The 24,480-nt window shown below is 31.8% G+C and overlaps 3 protein-coding genes across 3 annotated transcripts in view; all 3 read right to left on the bottom strand.

The window, feature by feature from the left end:
* Nucleotides 1–388: 388 nt before the first annotated feature.
* On the bottom strand, nucleotides 389–8,772 carry LOC113362965. Its single transcript, XM_026605458.1, has 2 exons — nucleotides 7,951–8,772; nucleotides 389–2,419 (listed from the first exon to the last, which is right to left on the bottom strand). The coding sequence occupies exons 1-2, from the start codon at nucleotides 8,770–8,772 to the stop codon at nucleotides 440–442; spliced, it is 2,802 nt and encodes a 933-aa protein (XP_026461243.1). The 3' UTR covers nucleotides 389–439.
* Nucleotides 8,773–9,129: 357 nt separating this feature from the next.
* LOC113363516 (zinc finger protein 239-like) lies at nucleotides 9,130–10,185 on the bottom strand. Its single transcript, XM_026606009.1, has one exon. The coding sequence runs from the start codon at nucleotides 10,181–10,183 to the stop codon at nucleotides 9,197–9,199; it is 987 nt and encodes a 328-aa protein (XP_026461794.1). The 5' UTR covers nucleotides 10,184–10,185; the 3' UTR covers nucleotides 9,130–9,196.
* An 8,054-nt stretch (nucleotides 10,186–18,239) lies between these two features.
* Nucleotides 18,240–24,480, bottom strand: part of LOC113362961 (anaphase-promoting complex subunit 2) — a 55,049-nt gene continuing 48,808 nt past the window's right edge. The window contains exon 12 of the mRNA XM_026605454.1: nucleotides 18,240–18,318. The gene's annotated coding sequence lies outside the window, so the exon portion shown is untranslated. The remainder of the gene's footprint in view (nucleotides 18,319–24,480) is intronic.

Below are 24,480 nucleotides of genomic sequence, written 5' to 3'. Positions count from 1 at the left end.
ATAAATTATATTATTCAATAAATTATAAATTATTTTCCATTTAAGATCTATTAAACCTTTTATTTTTTGTTTGATCGTAATAGAATAATCACATATATACTTTTTACAGTCTAGTCTTTCCATGCACTCACAGAATTTTAATACTCACACCTTTTACTTAATTGTCTTTTTTCCAACAATTTCAATTGGAAGTTATGTTATTCCTTATCATTTCAAATCTATTAAACCATTGCGTTTTTAGTCGATTATAATTGAAAAATCACATATACACTTTTTACAGTCCAGCTGGCTTCATCTCATTATTTTCTTCATTTTCATCAATATCTTTAACATAATATCATTCATAAATCTTACATCACTCTTTACACTTGCAACTGAAAGCATTTTCTAACTCGACTTCATTAAACACAAATCAGTCTTTAAAATCTATTTTTACTCATCACACTTTCAACTCAACCTTCTGTTTCTCTTGCCCCTTGTCCCCAGGAACACCAAAGGACAAGTTTTTATTTGACTTTCTGCTTTTCTTTTGCCCCCTGTCCTCAGAAACACCGAGGAGCAAGTTTTTATTTGTCCCCCTGCTTTTCTTTTGTCCCTTATCCCCAGGAACACCAAGAGATAACATTTTGTTTGTCCCCCTGCTTTTCTCTTGTGCCTTGTCCCCAAGAAAGCCAAGAGGCCACAGTTCATTTGTCTCTCCCTTGCCCTGAGGAACACCAGGAATCAAGTTTTTATTCATCTCTTTTATCTTGTCCCCAGAAACACCAGGGAGCAAGTTTTTATTCATCTCTTTGCTTTTATCTTGTCCCTTGTTCCCAGGAACACTGGGGTTCATGTTTTTATTCATCTCTTTGCTTTTGTCTTGCCCTTTATCCCCAGGAAAACCAAGGGACAATGTTACATTTGTCCCTCCACTTTTCTCTTGTCCCTTGTCCCCAGGAACACCAGGGTGCAAGTTTTTATTCACCTCTTTGCTTTTATCTTGTCCCTTATTCCCAGGAAAACAAAGAGGCAACATCCCCCCGCATTTCTCTTGTGCTTTGCCCTTAAAAAAATCAAGAGACAGACCTCCATTTGTCAATCTACTATTCTCTTGCTCCTTGACCCCAAGGAAACCAAGTGATAAGCTTCCATTGACCCCTCTGATATTCTCTTGCCCCTTGAGCCCAAGAAAACCAAGTGACCAGCTTCCATTCACTCCTCCGGTGTACTCTTGCCCCCTGGCCCCAAGATAACCAAGTGACAAGCTACCATTCGCCCCTCCATTATTCTCTTGCTTCTTGCCCCCAAGTAAACCTACAGACAAGCTTCCATTTGTCTCTTTGCTTTTCTCTTGCCCCTTGACCCCAAGAAAACCAAGAGGTAAGCCTTCATTTGTCCCTCTGCTTTTCTCTTGCGCCTTGACCCCAAGAAAACCAAGAGACAAGTTTTCATTTGTCCCTCTGCTTTTCTCTTGTCCTTTGACCCCAAGAAAACCAACAGACAAGCTTTCATTTATTCCATCACTTTTCTTTTGCCCCATGTCCCCAAGAAAACCAACAGACAAGCTTTCATTTGTCCCATCACTTTTCTTTTGCCCCATATCCCCAAGGTAATCAATAGACAAGCTTCCATTCACCCCTCCACCATTCTCTTGCCTCCTGACCCCAAGAAAACCAAGGGGCCCGCTTTCATTTACCCCTTGGTCCCCATTTAAACTAAAGGACCGGACTTGATTTGTCCCCGAATGTGTCTGAATGTGCCTCAATAAATACCCCGGTTGTGAAAACGTAGCATTACAATATGAGCACTCAAACATATTCCCAGCCGCATGTGTCCTTTTATGCCTGGTCAAATGACTGGACTGATTAAAAGACTTCTTACATATTTCACATACGTACGGTCGTTCCCCTGTGTGCGTTCTTATATGAGAAACTAAGCTACTGGAATCTGTGAAGGCTTTAGGACAATTCTGGCATTTAAAAGGTCGTTCACCTGTGTGTATCCGTGCATGTTTGGCTAAATTGCTGGAGTCTACAAAAGCTTTATTGCAGGTTGTGCAAATGTAACGTCTTTCACCTGTGTGGGTTAAACGGTGTCTTATTAACCGACTTAGCATGGTGAATGATTTGCTGCAGAATGGACATTTTAATAATTCGCCTGCTTTGTGAATTGACATGTGTTGGGATAGGTTGTAGAAGCGTTTGAATTCTTTTAGGCAGGTGCTGCATTTGAATGATTTTTTTATGCTTTGGGTTTTATCATCAATGGTTTCTTTGATTTCGTATTCTAGAATGAATACTGATGGTCTAATTGCTGCTTGATCGACTTCTAATTGTGTATCTTCATCATTGTTTGTATCTTCTTCATCAACTTCATTTTCTTCTATAGAATACTCAACTGGTTCATTTTTAACAGGCGAATCGTCTTCATCAGACATCTTATATATTTATTTCTGGTGAATAAGGATATGAATTAGTAATTGAAATAATAAATACTGATACAAAATAAATAAATATGTAAATAAATAAATATAACTCTTTTAGACAATTTTGACATTTTACCAAAACTATCAAACATGGCGTGTATTTCAACATGCCGGGAAACATAAAATATAATATATTTATATATTTTTTTAAATGTCTAGAACCTTGTAGCAAATAAAAATGCAATTTCTTTTATCTTTATTCAAATTTTTTTCATTTAATTATTAATTCCTTATTAAACTTCATATCCGTTGGAAGTACAAATTTAATTAGTGTTGGTATTGCTCTAAAGTGAATTAATAAAAGAATATTAACTACATATAAAACTTTATAATAGGATATAAGTTAAATATAAATTGTAATATATATTCTCTATAACTATATTTTAAACATTTATTGAAATTTAAAGAGTAACAAATGATCACAGTTAGTTAGTAAATTTCAAATTCAAATTCCACATGTTTCGCGCCTAAGGGCGCCATGTTTGACAGTTCCACAAAATGACAGTAAATATAAATTAATTAATAAAAATAGTAATATTTTATTATAAATAATTAATAAATTTATAAATTAATTATTGCGTTTAAAATATATATTTTTGTTTATAAATTTATTAAATATAAGATTGTATTAAAAATAGATACTTGGTTAATTTCAAATTCAAATTTCATATATTTTGCGCCTAGGGGCGCCATGTTTGATAGTTCCACAAAATGACAGATCAAAAAACTTCATCTAAATATAAATTAATTAAATTAATTTAATTAATAAAAATAGTAATTTTTATTAAAAATAATCAATAAATTTGTAAACTAATCATTGCGTTCAAAATATATATATTTGTTTATAAATTTATTAAATATAAGATTGTATTAAAAATAAATACTTAGTTAATTTCAAATTCAAATTCCGTATATTTTGCGCCTAGGGGGCCATGTTTGACAGTTCCACAAAATGACTGATCAAAAAATTTCATCTAAATATAAATTAATTAATAAAAATAGTAATTTTTAATAAAAATGATGAATAAATTTATAAACTAATCATTGTGTTTAAAATATATATATATTTTCGTTTATAAATTTATAAAAATAGGATTGTGTTAAAAATAGACACTGATGTATGACGTGATGGTAAATAATTGAATTTAAAATAGTCAACCTACTAATTGAATTTCAAATAAAACATGTCTGAACAAAAAAATGACCAGAAAGTTAAAAATGACCCTCCAGAAGATAACGTTTCATACTCTGCTACTAAGCCACAATTACATGACTTGAGTGACGATGAAATACCCTTAGAAACACTGATGAACTTTGAAGTAACAATGGAAGAAGGAATCAAACAAGAATCTTCTTTTACCCAAAGATCATTTACATGTGGAGTTTGTGATCAAACATTCTCAATTTCTAATGAACTATCGACTCATATGGCTTCTCATACAGACATGAAATGTAAATACTGTGATAAGGTCTTTGCATGTTCAAATACGTTATCTGTTCATATGTTAACACATGTTGAAGCACGTGCTCTTACGTGTGAACAGTGTAATAAATTATTTAAATTTCCAAGTGAATTCATACTGCACATGAGGACTCACACAGGAGAACGTCCTTATAAGTGTGACATCTGTAACAAAACATTCAATCGTCTAGCTCATTTAAAAAGGCATGAACCTCTACATTCTGATGAATTACCTCATAAATGTGAAATTTGCAATAAAGCTTACGCCCACCTGGATACTTTAAAAAAACACATGGTCGGTCACACCGAAGAACGGCCTTATAAATGTGAAACTTGCAACAAAAGCTTCAAACATTCAGGAAGCTTATCAAATCACATTCGAATCCACACAACTGGACGACCTTACGGTTGTGAAATTTGTAATAAATCCTTCACCCACTCTGCTTATTTAGAGGCACACAAGCGTATTCATTCCAGAAAACAACCACACAAATGTGACATATGCAACAAGGCCTACAGCCAAAAGAAAAACTTGAAAATGCATATGCGTATCCACACCCAGGATGCTCCTTATACTTGTGAAATATGTGCTAAAGGATTTTTCCAAACAAGTGCTTTAAAAGATCACATGAATGCCCATTCAGGTGAACGGCCTTATGAGTGTAAAATATGTAATAAAACTTTTTCGCAGGCACTCTGTTTAAAAGTACACAGGATTGTTCATGCTAATGAACGACCTCACAAATGTGAGATGTGTGAAAAGACTTTTCGACATGCCTCATCTTTGAGGTCACACATGAGAGTACATGATGATAAGAAATAATGTGAGCTGTATCTTAAGAAATAAATATTTTTCTACAATAGTTTGTGTTGTTTTAAATTGCAATCCCCAAAAAATATATATAAACATATATAATAACAATAAATAAATTAGAAAAGACTAAAGTATTATCACAAATTTATCAATTTAACACAGAAGCACTATTACACATTACAAGTTCCACAAAATCCTCCTGAATCAATTCCTCATTGCATATTTCACATTTATGAGGCTCCTTTCCCAACTCAATACTTACTTTATTTTTTTTATCCATATTCAATTGTCTTTTAAAGGTCCAAGGGTGTGTAAAATTTTTCCTGCACATAAGGGGCTTCACCATGGCGGATTATCAAGCGTTATGACAATTGATATTTATGCAAATAAGAACTTTCATAAAAAGTATTATTTATTACTATTATGACATTCTTGTTTGTTTTGTCACAAATCTTTCAATTTCACAATCATAATATTTATAAGACTCATAAGAATTATTTTAATCCTGTAATACAATTAATTCTCATACTTAAAACACTTCTTGCAATTTGTTGATTTAAAAGACTTTTTTCCATGTGTTATTTCAAAAAAGATGCCTAGACTAATAAACCTTACAAACTCACTTATATCATTACTCAGTTTTATGAAAACTGGCATATATTTTATTACTTGCATTATATTATAAATCATAAATCTTTCAATTTCACATTGATAAGAATTATCTGAGTTCTGAGTCTTCTGATTCAATTGATTATTATACCTTCTTGTGTTTTGTGCATTGGAATTGCTTTTCATCAATTGAGATTTCAAAAATGATGCCTTAATAAATATATTTTACTAAATCACTTTCCTTTCAACATTGGATTTATATGTTTTTAATTCTGCTGGATGTCTCAAAAACCATACATTTCCATTTATATCACTCTTCTGTATTACTTGATAGAATTTTCTTTAAGTCTGGATACATTTTTTTTCTTTTTTGTGCCTAATCATGTAGTTGTGGTGATTAAACACATTAGGTAAATGAAAATGCATAACTTCATAAATTTTTTTTTTTTTTTCTGTTAATTTTAACAATCAGATTACAATACAATCTATAAGTTAGAAGTTATGGTATTGAAAATCAAAATCAAAAAGAAAAAAAAATAGAATAAAGGAAATTAAAGAAAAGAAATAGAATAAATGAATGAATAAATAATAATTAAAATAATAGTATTAATAATAAAAACGATAATCAATAATAAATAATAATTAAAAATAACTTGTTTGAAAATTTTCCTGTGCGAAACAGGGAAATTATGTTGTTGACGGTAGATCACTGGGCCATTTTCTTTTCAGGCGTTTTAATTTTTCGGCTGTTTGTACTATTTGCATTTCCGGATTGACGTGTGCATCCAATTTGTTTTGAAAGATAAAACTTCTGTTCTTAATAACTTCCGCCACTGTTGGAATTTTTAGGTCTTTATGGATCATGTGGTTGGTCATAAACCACGGAGCCTTACAAATCATTCTCAGAGTTTTGTTTAACTTCATAAATAAACCATAATTTATTTATTGATTCTATTACCTTCTAAAATACAATTTACAGCCAATTCTCTTCTTTATTATATAATTCTAAATTAAAGTTTATGGGTCCATGCTTTTTATACGCATTATTTTAATCATTTTCCAATCATAAATAAATCATAATTAATTTATTGAAGTAAAACTTCTTTAGGCGCGATTAGGGTGTAAATCCGTGCAAATGCAACGGAAGTGCGTTACGGCCGAGTCGAGTGCCAATGATTTGCCATTCGTTCTCGATGAAATCATTTCTATACGGGTCAATTGTGATTAGACACAAGTCGTGTATGTGAATAGATTTCTGTCGTTGCATGCGTACCGGCATCAACGTTGTATGCGTACCGATATCAACAATTAAATCGGCATAGATAAATAAACATTTTAAAGTTGCATCGTAGTACAAATCTTTATTTAATGAAAAATGCCTGAATCAGAAGAATATTTTATCCTGTTCCTTGAAAATAATAAAACAAATTAAACATTTGAGCCGTGTACTAGACGTAAGTTTATGGATTAGAAATTATTTCTATGTTATTCGTAGTTTCTATAAATCTTTGAAGTTATTAAAATGGAAAATATTTTTTAGGCAAGACAGATATTAGAGCTGTTCAAAGAATGAGATTATATCGCCAGCGAAAAAGTAAAGAAAATACAAGCAGTCAATGAATGTATGTTAATTTTAATTATATGAAGTTCTTAAAACACAATTATTACATGATGAGTAATGTTGCAAAAACAAAATTTGTTTAGGCGCTGTTTAACATAATCCACTGTGTGAACAAATATTGTAGAATTTATTAATCAGCAATTACTTCATTTCTCTAATGAAGGTTCATTTCTAAATGCTAATTACAATGACAAACCGATCATGTCATATTTGAAATATGACTTTAATTACATTATTGTTTTTAAATATTATACATATTTTTAATGCTATTAGAAATATATAATTTATAATTCATCATTATATAAATGTGTATAATGGTTGACACTAATAAATGTGTGCATCACGAGTGTTACCGTATTACTAATAAACATTATTTAAAATTGTTATATGATGTATTTATTTTTACTTAAATGCCATTTTGTACAGTATCAAATAAGTTTTACTTCAATCTTGTGTGAACCTTACGCGCATTCTTTTTTATTAATTCTTTTGCCTTCTAAAATAAAATTTACAGCCAACTGTCTTCTGTATCTATACATAATGAAATTGCAAGCTTAATAACTTGTTAATTCTTTTCATTAGGTAATTGGAAATTGAAGTCTCTGGGTTATTTTAATATATATAATAATCTTGTACCTTCATGAAAAACATTAAAAATTTCTATCCTTAATATAAAAAAAGTTATACTTTATAATTATTATATTATTGTTCTAATAATTATTATTATGAACATAATTATTCTGCAGTCTTTAAAATGTAATTAGTTAATTAAGATAAGGAAAGAATTAAAAGTATGTACCAATTGTAAACTTGACTATTAAAATTTACCAATAAAAGTCTTTAAAAACTTCCTTAATAATATATAATAATTATTATAATACTTTACACTACCTTCAACTCTCTAATTTCTGAGGTTCATTATTTCTCACCTTAAATAAATATTAATTTTTTCTATTTCCATTGTTTAATCACGTTGCATTATCTTTTGCATGTACTTTAATATGCTTAGACAAGTACTCCGTCATTGTAAACTTCATTTCACAATACGGACACTCAAATAACTTCTCAGAAATATGAGTCTTCCTATGCTTTGTCATGTGCCCCGATTGTATAAATGTTTTTCCACATATATCACATTTATAAGGTCGTTCCCCCGTATGTATCATCATATGAATCTTCAATCTGCTACCATGTCCAAAAGTCTTATTACAAATGTCACACTTATGGGGGCGATCCGGAGTGTGTATAAATTTGTGCCTTTTGAGATGATCAGAATCAATAAAAGTTCTACTGCATATATCACATTTGTAAGGGCGTTCACCAGTATGGATTAGTATGTGTTTAGCTAAACTACTCGATTGTGTGAAGGCTTTACTGCACATTTCACACTTGTGGCGTCTTTCACCGGTGTGGACTGCCATGTGTTTGGCTAAACTGCTGGAATCGATGAAGGCTCTCGTGCATTGATCACATGCATAAGGACGTTCACCCGTGTGGGTTCTGACGTGTTTCACTAAGTTGCTGGATTGATAGAAAGTTTTGTCGCAATGAGTGCATTTGAACTTTTTGTTGTTGGTGTGGACGAGCATGTGACGGGATAATTTGAAGAGTTTGGGGAATGTTTTATTGCACATTTCACAAGGGTAGGACTCTGTAGGAGAATCGAGGAAAGTTTCTGGACATCTTTCTTCGGCTTCTTGTTTAGGATTAATTGTCTCTTCATCAGATGAATATTCGTGTTCGTTTTCTGATATTGAGTATTCAATAGGCTCAGATTTGATTATTATTTGTTCTGACATTTTAGTGTGCAAATATAATAAAATATTTTACAAATCAAAACACTATAAATAATTATTATCTACGATGCGCATATACACTACGAGCACAATATGAAAAATTTATTACATAAATAACACATTTTTTAACTATAATATAAAAGTTTTATATATAAATATAAATTGTTTTCTTTTTGTTTTGAGTTGTGACATTTTTAGTCAACTGTCAAAAACGGCGGCCATGTTTTTTTCTTGCCACATTTGAATTAATTTTCCCACAAAAACTCTCATCTGGCAACACTTCAGCAATTTTAATATAAATATTTAATATTTATAAAAATATGTATATTTATTTGTTATATAATCTTTATTTCTCTCTCAATTTATCAATATATCATATTTTGTATATATATGTCTGAATATTATCATATTCAGACATTTTTCAGTTTCAGTTAATTTCTCTAATAACATTAATAGAATTCATTATAAAGTTTTTTATAAGTTTTTTTTCGTGCACCTTTTGATGCTGAGTCTTATGATAAGATTGAGTGAATGTTTTATTGCACAAATCACATTTATAAGGCCGTTCACCAGTATGGATCCTAGTATGTTTCGACAAACTGCTTGATTGTGAAAAAGATTTCTCACAATACAAACACTGAAAAGGCTTAGCCCCTGTATGAGTGCGTACATGTTTTATTAGTCCGCTGGTACAACTGAAAGTCTTCTCACACATATCACATTTATGGGGTTTTTCTCCTGTATGGACAGCCATATGCTTTGACAAGTGGCCTGATTGAGTGAATGTTCTATCGCAGACTTTGCATTTGTGGGCTCTTATACCCATGTGTAACCTTGTGTGTTGTAACAAAGTGGTTGAATATGCAAAGGCTTTATTGCATTGTGTGCAGGTATAAGGTCGGTCTCCTGTGTGGCAGCGTAAATGCCGTGTGAGATTACTGGAGCTCATGAAAGCTTTTTTGCAGACGCTGCATACATGTGGTTTTTGTCCGGAATGAGTTTTATGATGCAGCCACAACTGGCTGGCTTGTTTGTAGGTTTTATCACAAAATCCGCATTTGTATGTGCGGTCATCTCCATGGATAAGTACATGTTGGCGTAAATGACAAGAACGAACAAATTTTTTGTTACAGGTAGGACATTTGTGTCTTTTTATTTTGTTGGTTCGTTCTAGAAGTTCATAATCTATGTCAGATTCTATGGACATATCAAGAGATAAGTTGTCATCTTCTGAAGATATTTCTGATTTAATATTTACACTGTTATTTGTATCATCTGCATTAGAATTATATTCATCTTGCTTGTCTAATATTGAATAATCTAAAGGATCACATTCTATTACATGATAATCTGCAGAGGAATTTAATTCATCTTGTTTTATAGTCATATCTGTTACTTGGTTTTCCATAGACATATTAAAATATTATTAAACTAAGTTATAAAATTAAATAAAATATAAATTCTTCGGCGTTATTCCGTTAAACAACATAATTATTAACTAATTAAATATAATAATAAAATTTATCACTTTCTATACTTTGCATTAAAATGTTCTGTCATTAGCTGTCAAACATGACAATGTACCAACATTAAAGTTTAAGACTTGAAGACTGTCACGTATAATGCAGTTGTGCCAACTACAAAAAGATATATTTCAAAATGCCAGTTTTTTTTAAATCATTATTTTGTTATTTTCTTATTTTTAATATTGTTCTTATGTTTTATTAATTGTTATTTGTCATTTATTGTTTTTATTGTACTTTTTAAGATTATTTTTATTATTCACAAATTTTATGTATTTATTAACTTTATTATTAACATTATTTTATTTCAGCATATGGTTATCATTTCAATGAAAATGTTCTTTATTTTATATTATACCTTATTTCTAATTCTTATCTTAATCAAATTAAATTTATTTTATTCTACTTTGTTTAAATACATTTCATTTAAATATGGATGTCAACGGTAATCAACGCGTACAAAAAGAACAGAATATATCAGGTAATTGTATATCAAATTAAATTTATTTACAACATTTTATTCTACTTTGTTTAAATTTATTTCATTTAAATGTGGACGTCAACTGTAATCAACGGTAACCATCTCGTACAAAACACAACGCGACGTAAGCATATTATTCATTTTCAATTCTAAATGCTCATTAATAATTTTTTATAATCCATTCCAAGTTTTTGTGGTTTTATTTCTATAAAATTTACAAAGATATCTAACCACGGATTTTTTGACTAAGTTTTTGTGGTTTTATTTAAAAAAAAAATTTCAATTACATATCGTAGGATTGTAATATTGTAGTACAGTTTAATTAAACTTAAGTCAGACCACCAGACTTAAATCAAACCCTGATATCTATATATATTAGTCATACAAATTTTTATACTAATAATTACAAAGAAACTGTCTGGCTCATATAGTTACCAAAAACTAATCAGCACGATTTCTAACTAATATTTTTCAAATAATTTTTAAAATTGGATAAGGAATTTATGGGAAAATATTGACAAAACATGAGACTTTTTATCAGCTAATTAAAATTTTTCAAATTAGTGTCGATATTTATGTTACACAACAAAATGCTGAATAATGTATGTGAATAATATAATTCAAAAACTAAATATATTATTACCTTGAGTTTAATATATATTTAACAATCAATATTTTCACTTTGCACAATCAATATATTGATAAAAGATATTTTAATGAATTCTAGCAAGGAAAAATATTAAAGAAGTAAAAAAGCAACTGCTCACAATCAATGTTAGTTTGATACTAACACACATTTTGTTCTGTTTTCCAAAAATATATTTTATTTAAATATGGACGTTAGCGGTAATCAGTAGATGCACCAACATTAGAAGCTTAACATGATTATAAAAAAAATAGTTTTTAGCAAACTCGATTTAATTTTCTGCGGGCATATATTCAAATTTGCATCCATTATTTTAACAGATTTACAGACTGGATTCGCATATTATTAGAAAAAAAGTCCAGATTTCTAGATCTGCAGTTCAGAATGTCTGAATTTGGCCGCGCCCAACTCTAAACAATATATGAGAATTTTGGCGCCAATATTCATATGGCGCCATTTACTTTACTGGAGCTTATATCTCTCTCTGGTTGTTTGTGTCTACAAAAGTATATAAAACAAACCAGGTGTAAGTGGCATTTTGCTCGAGGCAGCTCATTGCAAACCTTCTAGACCAGTGCTTCTTAAACTTTTGTTCTTCGCGACCCCGACACTTACAATTGCCAGTTTTTTGGCGACCCCACTTATGATTGGGAGTTTCTTAACGACCCCACAAAATAAATTAATATTTTTAAATGATTATACTCTTCTTTTATCTATGACCCCACGCATATCAAAAAATGAATTAATATTTTTAAATGATTTGATATTGGATATAAATATGAAAATATATAGTTTGGGAATTTATTGAAAACATACAAAAAACAAGGCATAATGTTATAAAATGATATAAATATTTGATATAAAAATCTCTCGTGACCCCAGAATTTTTTCACACAACCCATAAGCCCTGATCTAGACCATAAGATCCCAAACTATTTTATGTCGTGGAGCCCTTAAACTTTACTATGAACCCCGTATTTACTCAATATATTTTTTTATAAATCTATAGAAATAAACAATATTTTTTTACTTTTTTGGATCATCTCTAAATATTCTATATGACTTTATGAGTCTAGTATAAGTAAATATATATTAACATGGTGATCCACTATCGTAAACCACAAATTTTTTTGGCTGACGGTGACCTCTTGATAGTTGTCATAGACCCCTATGGGTCGATATGGACCACTTTGGAAATCAATGAATATATCTATGATGAATATTTTAGACTATTCCTAGACAATATTAGAATATTATATATCCATTATAAATATATTATATTCTAATATTATCTAGGTTTCACATATTGAAAAGAACACAAATATATCATATTCTAATATTGTCTAGAGTTTAGCCAATATTAGAATATGATCTACTCGTGCTCTTTCCGATAATATTAGAATATAACCTAGTAACCTAGATAATAATGTTATAATATAATATTTATAATAAAGATATAATATTCTAATATTGTCTAGAAATAGAGTACTATTCATCACAAATATATTCATAATATATTAATAATGAATAAATAGAAGATAATATATTCATAATGTGTAAATAGAATATAATTATATATTGGTCAATATATAATTATATTGATAATAATAATAATATTATATATTGGTAATATATAATTATATTCTATTTACACATTATGAATATATTATCTTCTATTTATTCGTTATAATTATATTATGAATATATCTGTGATGAATACTACTCTATTTCTAGACAATATTAGAATATTATATCTTCATTATAAATATTATATTCTAATATTGTCTAGGTTACACATATCAGGATATAATATGTATATATTGTATTATACTAATATATATACATATATATATATATATTAGTATAATACAATATATACACATTCTATTCAAAAAAACTAGATTGAACTATTTAGATAAAATATTCAATTTTTAGTTAACTTAATAATTCAGTGCACAAATTATAATTATAGCGCACAAATAGATAGCTTGTATAGGACAACCATTATTTCAAACTTTAATGAATTTTTATAATTCAAACACTTTTTGTGGGCTGTAATTCTTTAAAATATTTCATTTAAGACTATGAACTCTATTGTAAAAGAACATTTTCATTCATTTAATTACAAAAAAACGGTTCATCCGATCTTTGCTAAAAATTAATCAGCAAGAATCCCAAATCTTATCTTTCGAATAGTTTCTGAATTCCCAAATTCAGTTTAGTTTTTTTCACAAAAATTTGGACAAAAAGTTTTACACTTTTCTGCTTATTATAAAGAAACGGTTCGGTCGACCGTCAAACGATTAAGAATGACTAAAAACGTCAAAAACTTATAAAACCAGAAAATCGCAGTTTTTGGACAAAAAGTTCAATATTGAAGTGATTACTTAAGACATACAGTACAGGCCAAAAGTTTCCGGACACATGAAAAAAATCTCATTTTCTGAGTTTTGAGCTATATTTTTCATATAAAAATAATTTTATTCAAGTTAGTTTTGTACATTCTACGTAGTATTAATATTTAGTGACTGATTTGTGACCAATTTGTGAGAAATGATGGGCTAATTAGCAATGAAAATGTTAAAATGTCACAGTCGATTTTCCTGAATATGACCACCCTTTGCTTTGATCACTGCAGCGCATATTTTTGGTAATCTTTTGACGAGTTTTTGCAATGTTTGCGCAGGTATGTTCTTCCAGGACTCGTTAAGGCAATTCCACAGGGCAGGGAGGCTGCTTGGATGCAAATCAGTCAGACAAATGCACAACAGTTCTATTGGATTAAGATCCATTATTTGAAGTATTTTTTCGTCTTGTTTTCGCTTCAAATAATTGGCACAGAGTCGGGAAGTGTGTTTAGGGTCATTATCTTGTTGAAAAATAAATTTTGGACCAATTAAATTAAGACCAAATGGAATGGCGTGGCGCTGAAGTATGGTATGATGCTGTTCTTTCTTTAAAGTTCCATCTTTTTTGACAAGCGATCCGACTCCATTGAATCTAAAACAACCCCAAGCCATCACTGAACCACCACCGTGCTTCACCTTTGGCGAAATACACTTAGAATTGAGTCTTTCATTACCCTTCCTACGTCGATGATTTCCGAAAAGTTCGAATTTTGACTCATCCGTCCATAAAACTGATTTCCATTGATCGATGGTCCAATTTAAGTGGGTTTTGGCAAATTGCAATTTCTTTTGTTTATTTACTGTTCGCAGAAGTGGTTTTTTGAGTGTCCTGCACAATCGCCGGATCTTAATCCAATAGAGCTGTTGTGGGACGAGCTTAAATGCCGCGTGAAGGATTTGCATCCAACCAGCCTTGCTGCCCTGTGGAATTGCCTTAACGAGTCTTGGAAGAACATACCTGCGCAAACATTGCAAAAACTCGTCAAAAGATTACCAAAAATATGCGCTGCAGTGATCAAAGCAAAGGGTGGTCATATTCAGGAAAATCGACTGTGACATTTTAACATTTTCATTGCTAATTAGCCCATCATTTCTCACAAATTGGTTACAAATCAGTCACTAAATATTAATACTACGTAGAATGTACAAAACTAACTTGAATAAAATTATTTTTATATGAAAAATATAGCTCAAAACTCAGAAAATGAGATTTTTTCATGTGTCCGGAAACTTTTGGCCTGTACTGTATGTGCTACTAAGTGTAATTTTTTATGAATTCTTGTTTTTTTATATTGATCTTAAATATAAAAACAATTTTCAATCTATATACAATATTTATACAAATGCAAAATTATGAAATTTACAATTATGATATCTTTTCACAAGTAAAAAAAATTATAATCACATCAGTCCATTATCCCTTTGGCAGCCTATACAGCCCTCCCATAAGCACCAACTTGTGCTCTCTAACCTTCCTATCCAGAAAATGCCTCAACTCCACCAGCGAGCACTCGACTGCAGGTCCCTGAGAAGCAAACATCTTCAACATCTGCTGGATCCTCTCAAGAGGCAAAGAATCCAAATTCGTCAACATGCCTACAATGTAAGACCAGAACACCTGGAGCTCTTCTTCTCGTTGGTCACTTGTGGATGCCATGGCACTCTCAGCCTCCTCATACTCTTCGTGAGTAGCTATGGATTGGGTTTCTGGTTCATTGTTTGTTTTCTCGATGAGCTGGAAGAGGTCTTGAGAATGTTCACGGATTATTCCCTGGGATTGCCAGAAGGAGAGTTTTCGGCGGAGGACGCTCTGCGGGAGCTTCATGGTGGAACTCAGGTCATCAAGTTGCCAGAGATCTGGAGAGATAGATATATAATGAATAGAATAAATACTAGTGGGGCGCATGGCATCGTGCCTTAAGGCAAATTGCTGGAACTTCCCGAGAAACTATAAATTTTTGACGAACATTTCCTTTTTTTGAAAAAAAAGACTTTGCTAAAAAAATTGTTTATTTATTTTAAATATTTTGGAAGTTCTGAACTTTTCTTCAAAGCAATCGTACTGCTTTAACTGCATAGATATGACATATGGAAGCGCGTAAGCGCCGCGCCGCTGTCTATCGGATAAACATTGGTACGGAAACCATAGGAATGTAAACAAAATTTATAATTATTGTTAAAATCTCTATAAAATATCTGAATTTTATGTGCATATGTCTAATGATCGTTTTTGACCTCCAAATGGCATTTTTTTTTTACTTTTTTTATTAGATCTACGAAACCGCTAGACCTGCCTTTATGAAAATTTGATCAATTCTTCATCTTGTCAATACAAGTAAAATGTTTTTTGAATTATTAAAATCGTACACTCCGTCCTCTTAAAAACTGAGTTACCGTGGCACTTATGCCCCGTATCTTCGAAACGGCTAGACCAGCCTATGCCAAACACTAATCAGAACGTCTCCTTATCAACAACAATCGAATGTTTTTTGAATAATTGAAATCGGTTGAACCGTGTTCCCGAAATCGTCGACGAAAATTTGTATCCGCACACACACAGATACACACACACACATACATCCATTTTTTCTAAGGTTTGCCAAAATGTTCAGAAAACTCTGAAACGTAAAGATATATAAAAAATTTCGTTTTTGCGAGAAGTTAATAATGTTGATACTATTTTCTAACCTCCTAAAGAATACCAAATTATCTAATTCGACGTTTAACACATTCTGAATCGTTTGACACCGATATTGGCAATTTTCGCAAAAACGTCTGCACAGATTTGAAAAGTTTTAGTTGATACTGGATGATTAGTTTTGTAAGAGGATCGCCAGAGCCTACTTTATTAGTTTAGAAAATTAACAGCCATTAAAGTATATCAGTTAAGAAAATAGGTATCATTTTTCTTCTTGGAATATGGTTTTAAAAATATTGACTAGTATGTATTTACTATCATACTTTACTTAAGGCAAAATGCTACTCACAACTAGTTTTTTTATTTACCTTGATCTTGAAAATGAATGATGATTGCAGCATGGATCGTAGAGACTGTCAAACTCAAGGTCCTATCTGCCAACTCAATATCCAAATTCACTTGCCCCAAATTCGGTTTCCAGAACAACGTTCTATTACCTGTAAATAATATTAGTAAATCCTGGTGGCCTGTTGGCAAGTAGTTTCAATTAACTCACTTTTATGTGATTCATAGGCCTTGGTGTAGTTTTCCATTTGCTTTTTAATAACATCAGGCAACTCGATGGCTTCCTCTTTGAATGGTGGCCAGAATTGGGCTGAGACTATGGTCGCTTTTGTTGGGAACAATTGGTCTGAAAAATTTGATAATAAGTTAATAGTTTAGTACGATTGTTTATGGATATTTGTTATTACTCAGTAAACCACAAAACGTAATTAAAACGATAATATAACGTAACAGATGTTACGTGAAACATAGCGGTTACGTAGCCAAGGAGGCACACAGACGTATCTATTTCCGCCTCAAAAACGTAATAGCCGGTTTCGTTACGCGAAAACGTAACGGTTTCGTATTTGTTACGTTTCCAAACTGCGCTAATATGTTGTAACTTATATTTTTATCACTCCAAGTTATTAAATCATAACCTATAAGTCTAAAGTGGTTTGGAAAATAAAAATAAGAATAAATAAATAAATTTAAACTATTATTTTAAAACAAATAAATTTATCTAATTTGTCCAAAATTAAATTTTCTTCAATATATTGACTAAATAATAATATCAAATCCACTTATCATCTCCATCTCACCTTTGAGGTATCTTTGATCCTCGTGCACATGTTCATTGATCTTCTTAGAGTCCCTCATGTCCTTCAGCATAACCTCACAATTATGCAGCTGTCCTTCACCAAACCTCATCCTAAGCAGCTCCAGGTTTCTGCTCTCCCGATCGATGTCGAACTTAGGCGAGTGCCTGGTTAGCAACCTGTCGGCTAAGAGTGTCCTGTACTCATTCACAAACAGCTCCTTGCTGCCGTAGATGTCAACCAGCATTGTAATGATGTCACTGGTTCTGCGAACGGTTGAGGACTTCGCTAAAAATGATAAGAATAGAAATAGATAAACATTTACAAATACTTTATTTACTCATTAGTTATTTTTCTAAATGTTGCTGCCTGTTAGATACCCATATATTTATCTATATATTAATATTCCACCACTTACTAGGATCAGCGTCCACCGGATCAGGCATCCAGGTCTCCCAATTGGCAATCTCATCGCTCATTTCGACTCCTGCATTGGTTGCAGTGCCCCCATTCGCACCATTCGTATTGGCAGCGGCATCTCCGGCGCCTCCGACATTGGCGGGTGCTCCGTTACGTCCTTTGTCGCCTCCAGAAGCAGCCTGGGTGAGAGGCAGAGGAGGTGCTGTCTGGGGAGCCTCGGTTGTGGGACGGGCTAGCTCGTCTGCTAGTTCGGAGTTGCCTTCGCCTTCGGAGAGGCTCTGGACGACACATCTAGATAAAAATTTGAAATTTTTAAATGCAATTTAAATAATAAATGGCCAAGTTATTAGAATGTTAAATAAAACTAGTAGAATCAATCTTTGCCGCCTAATATAAAATAAACAAAGAATTTTTTTTTTCTTTTTCCGTTCTTCTGGACCGATCAAAACTTTTTGTAACACTCATGCTCACTCTGAAGCCAAGATTAAACAAAAATAAATTAAAGAAAAAAATATATTTTACATAAATCATTTATTTTATTATATATATATATATATATATATATATATATATATATCTTATTATTATTATTTCTTGTGGTACGGTATCCTGGTCAAAATATGTTCCTCAATCAAAATCCTCATAGATGCAGAAACATTCTCAAACCCAATAACTCTCGCTTGCTCAACAACCTCTTTGAGGATATCCCTCAAGTACAATATCTTATCAAACTCTTCAAACATTGCATCAAAAATGGTCCACAAGAATTCTTCAATACTCTTCCTGTACAAATCCCTTATATCCATAATAATCTGTTCATCCACCAGGTTTCTCATGAACTTCTCATTCGAGACCTTCATTCTCAGAGCCTCCACAAGCAGGTACTCTCTGGTTGCTTCTTCAGAGATCTCCACGATTTCATCCACATGCTTGGTGATTCCCATGTCTAAACATTGTTGTAAAGTTATGACAGGAAAAAATTCAACACGGATATTTGTGGCAAGTCCAATCCTTTTCCAATGCTCGTCTTTTAAATCAGGGTTTCTCATTGCTCGTACGAGACGGATGTAAGGCTTGAAATTGTCCACGATGCTCTCAATGTATTGTATGACATCCTGAATCTTTGGCAAATGCTCAAACGATTGCATCAACTGGTTTAGAGTGTTCATAGTGTTTGTTATTGTTCTGTTCATAGATTGGAAATCTAGGGTCTGGAGAGGATTCTCAAACCAGATATCTCGGGCTTTTAGGGTGTCTGATGCTGTTCCCCAGACGTCTCGAATTGGTTTAAAGGTTTCCATTAGATCATCTGTATCTTGGTAAGAAACCACCTAAAAAATATAAGAATAAAAAAACATAGTAAGAGTTATTGTATATTAGGACTAGCATTAGTTACTTTTATGTCAAATAACTTTTGACGTCTATTCAAAACATATCCATAATTTTGAGCCTCAACCATACTTTTCCAGAGCCTTCGACATTCTACAGCATTGTCATGAATTTTAGAAGTATCATACATCTGTGTCATCTGACCAACTTGAGCTGGAAAAAGAAAAATTTGCATAAAAGCAGTAATGATAACACAGGCCTACAATTTTTTTTTTTTTTGTTTGGTGCATCAAATGTTAGAGCTGATTCTTATAGTATTTTTAGCGCTGATTTCAAATATGCAAACCATTGTTTTGTATCAGCTCTAGTTTGAAACTTGGAAAGAAGTTGCCGACACCAGGTCAATTCTAGGTGGTCACAGAAAAGAACTTGTCACAGTGTCAACTAATGTCCCAACTCAGGCCGAATGGGTCTTGTAAGTTTGTATGTACAAGTAGGCATATCTCATTAAAATAAAATTCTGAATGTATTACTATTTTGTACTTTCATTCCTTATATATCATATCTTGAAAACTAAAGCTCATAGAAAAAATCCAATGTCATTTTTGAAATCAGCGCCCCAAATATACTTAAAAACAGTATTAAAATCGTTTGCACCATTTTCTTTGTTGGCCTGTGTAATAAGTGACCATTATCAGGTATAGCTTTTAACATTATCTGGTTTATTATTTACAAGCAAGATATTCAATCTTTTCCAAATGACTAGCTTCGTCGTTGAGATGAATCCTGAAGAATTTATCGGACTCCTCATTTAAAATAACTTCAGTTCTATGGATCTGCATGAAAATGTGCATTGGAAAGGACAGGGCTTCCCATTTTGCATTGAAATCTGCATCTTCTATTGCGTACCAGAAAATGTCTAGGACGTCGTAGTCTAAACAAATCTGAAAAGGAAATATAAATACAATTTTTAAATGAATGTTTCGCAACCAGAATGTAACACAAATGTACGTGGTCTGTTCAAAAAGTACCCGGAATTTTCGTTTTTTCAAAAAAATATTTATTTATTCGTCTACATTAATGTGGTCCCCTTCAAAGTAGTCCCCCCCCAGATATAATACACTTATGCCAGCGTTTTTTCCAATTTTCGAAGCACCCTTGATATTCACTTTTTGATATGTCCTTGAGCACTCTCAGCGATTTTCTTCAATCGAGGAAAACCGCCGTCCTTTCATGGGTCTCTTCAACTTTGGGAATAGGAAAAAGTCACACGGAGCCATATCTGGTGAATTTTTGCACTTTGCAACACTTTATTTCATTTTTTACGCAAAATTTAATATAAATTCTTTGACTTTTCAATTCTTCCATTGTAAAAATCGCCGAGCTCAGAAAAACACGTCGAACCTTAGCGACTACCACAGACAAAGTAAACAGTGAATATAGCTGAAAATTTCATCATACTTTAGGGGCATGTATACCAACACAATAAAAAAAAAATTTTGACAATCAGACACTCCAGACCCGCGAAATTTAATTATTAGTAATTCCGGGTACTTTTTGAACAGACCACGTAGAGATGACAGGATGAATATGATGTAAATGTTACGGAACAGAATAAATACAAATGTAAATATAGCTACACAATGTTTTGTAACGTAACCGCAACGCAATAAAAACGTAGAGATAAGTAAATATGATATAGTGCTAGGATGTTACGTAACTATTACGAAACATATGCAACGCAAGTTATAAAATACATTTAAAGTATAATTGTAAATGCTCTTCTACTTAAAAATGACGATTTTTAAAAAATTAAACAAATATTTAAGAAATATGGAAAAGGAAACATAAATACAAATTTTAAAATAAATGGTTCGCAACCAGAACGTAACACAAACGTAGCGCATATGGTGAAGCAAATATGATGTATTGATAAAATGAATATGATGTAAATGAAAAAAGAAATACAAATGTAAATATAGCGACACAATGTTTTGCAACGTAACCACAACGCAATAAAAACGTAGAGATAAGTAAAATATCATATACTGCTAGAATGTTACGTAACTATTACGAAACATATGCAACGCAAGTTATAAAATACATTTAAAGTATAATTGTAAATGCTCTTCTACTTAACATTGACAATTTTAAAAAAATTTAATATTTAAGAAATATGGAAAAGAAAATATAAATACAATTTTTAAAATAAATGGTTCGCAACCAGAACGTAACACAAATGCGCATAGGGTAAAGTAAATATGATGTATTATTAAGATAAATATGATGTAAATGAAAAAAGAAATACAAATGCAAATATAGCGACACAATGTTTTGTAACGTAACCACAACGCAATAAAAACGTAAAGATAAGTAAATATGATCTAGTGCTAGGATGTTACGTAACTATTACGAAACAAAGGCAACGCATGTTATAAAATACATTTAAACTGTAATTTTAAATAATGCTCTTCTACTTAAAAATGACGATTTTTAAAAAATTAAACAAATATTTAAGAAATATGTAAAAGGAAATATAAATACAAATTTTAAAATAAATGGTTCGCAACCAAAACGTGACACAAACGTAGCGCATATGGTGAAGCAAATATGATGTATTGATAAAATGAATATGATGTAAATGAAAAAAAAATACAAATGTAAATATAGCGACACAATGTTTTGTAACGTAACCCCAACGCAATAAAAACGTAGAGATATATGATATAATGCTAGGAGGTTACGTAACTATTACGAAACATATGCAACGCAAGTTACAAAATACATTTAAATTGTAATTGTAAAAGCTCTTCTACTTAAAAATGACGATTTCTCAGAAATTAAACAAATATTTAGGAAATATGCAATATTAAAATATTATCAAATATAACAAATTTTTAATAAATATGCAATATTAACAAAATGTTAATTTTTAATCAAACATCAAAACATTATCATCGCGTTTTAGTTACCTTTCTCGTCTCCTTTTCCAAATCTTCGATAGTTTCAGGAATCGTCTCCATCCATTCTTTGGTTTCAAAGATATGTTCAATCGATAACATTTTATCATTGAGACGATTGAAAATGTAATTATATTGAGCTGAAAAAAAATTACATAATATAAATCAATTAATAAATATATTTTACAGCAATAAAAAAATCATACAAATAACTTTAGTAAGTCAAAGTTTACTCGGTAACTTAAAAACGTATCAAATGTGACGTCTGTGTTGCTTCCACGTTACGCAACCAACACATCAACGATATCGTGGTTACTATTACGTATCCCTTACCCAAGACCTCTTCTATCCCCGCCCGACAGGTGGCAGAGTGCATATCCATCAGAGCCAGCGCCAGTTCCCACTTTCTGGCGACCAGTTGCTGCTTCAGATTGGCCACAATTACAAGAAAGGGCCCGATGACCAGACTGGCGGGCACTGACATTTCTATGCTGTCCCTCATCTGTACGTGGTAGTTGATTTCATTGCGCATCTCTCTGGCGTCCCGATGCTGCTGCCGAATGGTCTCTACGTATTCGGCAGTGTTCGTGGTGAGGACTTCTAGGAAGCGCTTGTATTGGGCGGCGTAGGCCTTCATTGGAAGCGAGGCCTGAGATAAAAGATAGTCGAGTAGAAAGGTCGAACAAAAAAAAAAAATACTTGTGGAACATGAATTATAGGTAATAATAGTTGACTAATTTTCCGAAAGAGAAGTATGTTTTTGTCTGAAAATCCGATTTGCTAGTTTTAAGCCATTTTGAATCGTTTGAGACCAAAACTGGAAGAGTGTGTGTACGTGTTTGTGTATGAGTATGAAAAATCTGGCGACGACACCAGCAGCATTGAGGACATAACTTCTAGCAACAAAGAAGAAAACAGGGACAAACCTTTGGTACCAGATGATGACAAAGACTTTTTAGTCTTCAACCAGAACCAGACTAGCATGTTTTCAACTAAACAAATAGATTTACCATCACCAGATGATTTGGATATTGAGCAACAAGTGAAGAATTATGAGACAATGTTTACTCGGAGCCAAAAGTCGACTCTGATTGAAAGATTTGAAGCTTTTGAGAAGCAGATTAAGACAAAATTAATGGCTCATTCCACAGAAAATGATATTTTTAGCACCAGGGATATATTTACCACTAAACCAAAGAATATGAGTTTTAATCTTGGTTTGATCAAATAAATAATTTATAAATAATGGAAAATTATGACTTAAAAGGATTGAATTCATCTTATAGTTCATCAATGAATGAAAAAATTGATCCAATTACTTCGAAGGGTTTAAAATCTTTATCAACTCCATCAATGAGTGAAAACAATGATACATCTAATACCAGAGACTTAAAATTTGGTTCTCGTCCCTCAACAAGTGAAAAGAAAGATTTAATTTCTTCGAAAGGCTTTGGTAGGTAATAATAGTTGCTTATTTTCCAAAGGAGAAATATGTTTTCATCTGAAAATCCGATTTGGTAGTTTCAAGCCATTCTGAATCGTTTGAGACCAAAACTGGAAGAGTGAATGTACGTGTTTGTGTATGAGTATGAAAAATCTGGTTACGACACCAGCAGCATTGAGGACATAACTTCTATCAACCAAGAACCTTTAGTACCAGATGATGACAAAGACTTTTTAGTCTTCAACCAAATAAATAGATTTACGATCACCAGATGATTTGGATATTAAGCAACAAGTGAAGAATTATAAGACAATGTTTACTTGTAGCCAAAACTCGACTCTGAGTGAAAGATTTGAAGCTTTTGAGAAACAGATTAAGACAAAATAAATGGCTCATTCCATAGAAAATGATATTTTTAGCACCACGGATATATTTACTACTAAACCAAAGAATATGAGTTTTGATCTTGGTTTGGGAAAAAAGATTAATCGAATAAATAATCTATGTAAAAATGTGGAGAAAGAAGATAAAATTGTGGGATTAAACATTTACCTGATAATAACTATGCTGCAATTTATTTCTCAAGGCAACAATTTGTGGTTCCATTAAACCGATTGATGTCAAAAATAAATCATCAGCAAATTTCAAATTCTCCAGCAGCCAGGGTTGTATTTGTTTTATTGTATGGGTCTCTAAAAGAAAATAAAATACAATAATATA

This window comes from Ctenocephalides felis, unplaced genomic scaffold, assembly GCF_003426905.1.
Source record: "Ctenocephalides felis isolate EL2017-DRISC unplaced genomic scaffold, ASM342690v1 CF-g0.4_SCAFFOLD_00845, whole genome shotgun sequence".
Taxonomy (NCBI): Eukaryota; Metazoa; Arthropoda; class Insecta; order Siphonaptera; family Pulicidae; genus Ctenocephalides; species Ctenocephalides felis.
Note: the sequence above shows the minus strand (reverse complement) of the source record. Positions and strands in the feature narration are given on the sequence as shown.

Coding starts and splice junctions, on each gene's coding strand:
- LOC113362965 (XM_026605458.1), bottom strand. CDS start 8,772: ATGTCAGAACAAATAATAATCAAATCTGAGCCTATTGAATACTCAATA. Junction 2,420..7,950: donor AAGTACATGCAAAAGATAAT/GCAACGTGATTA, acceptor TAAATATATAAG/ATGTCTGATGAAGACGATTC.
- LOC113363516 (XM_026606009.1), bottom strand. CDS start 10,183: ATGTCTATGGAAAACCAAGTAACAGATATGACTATAAAACAAGATGAA.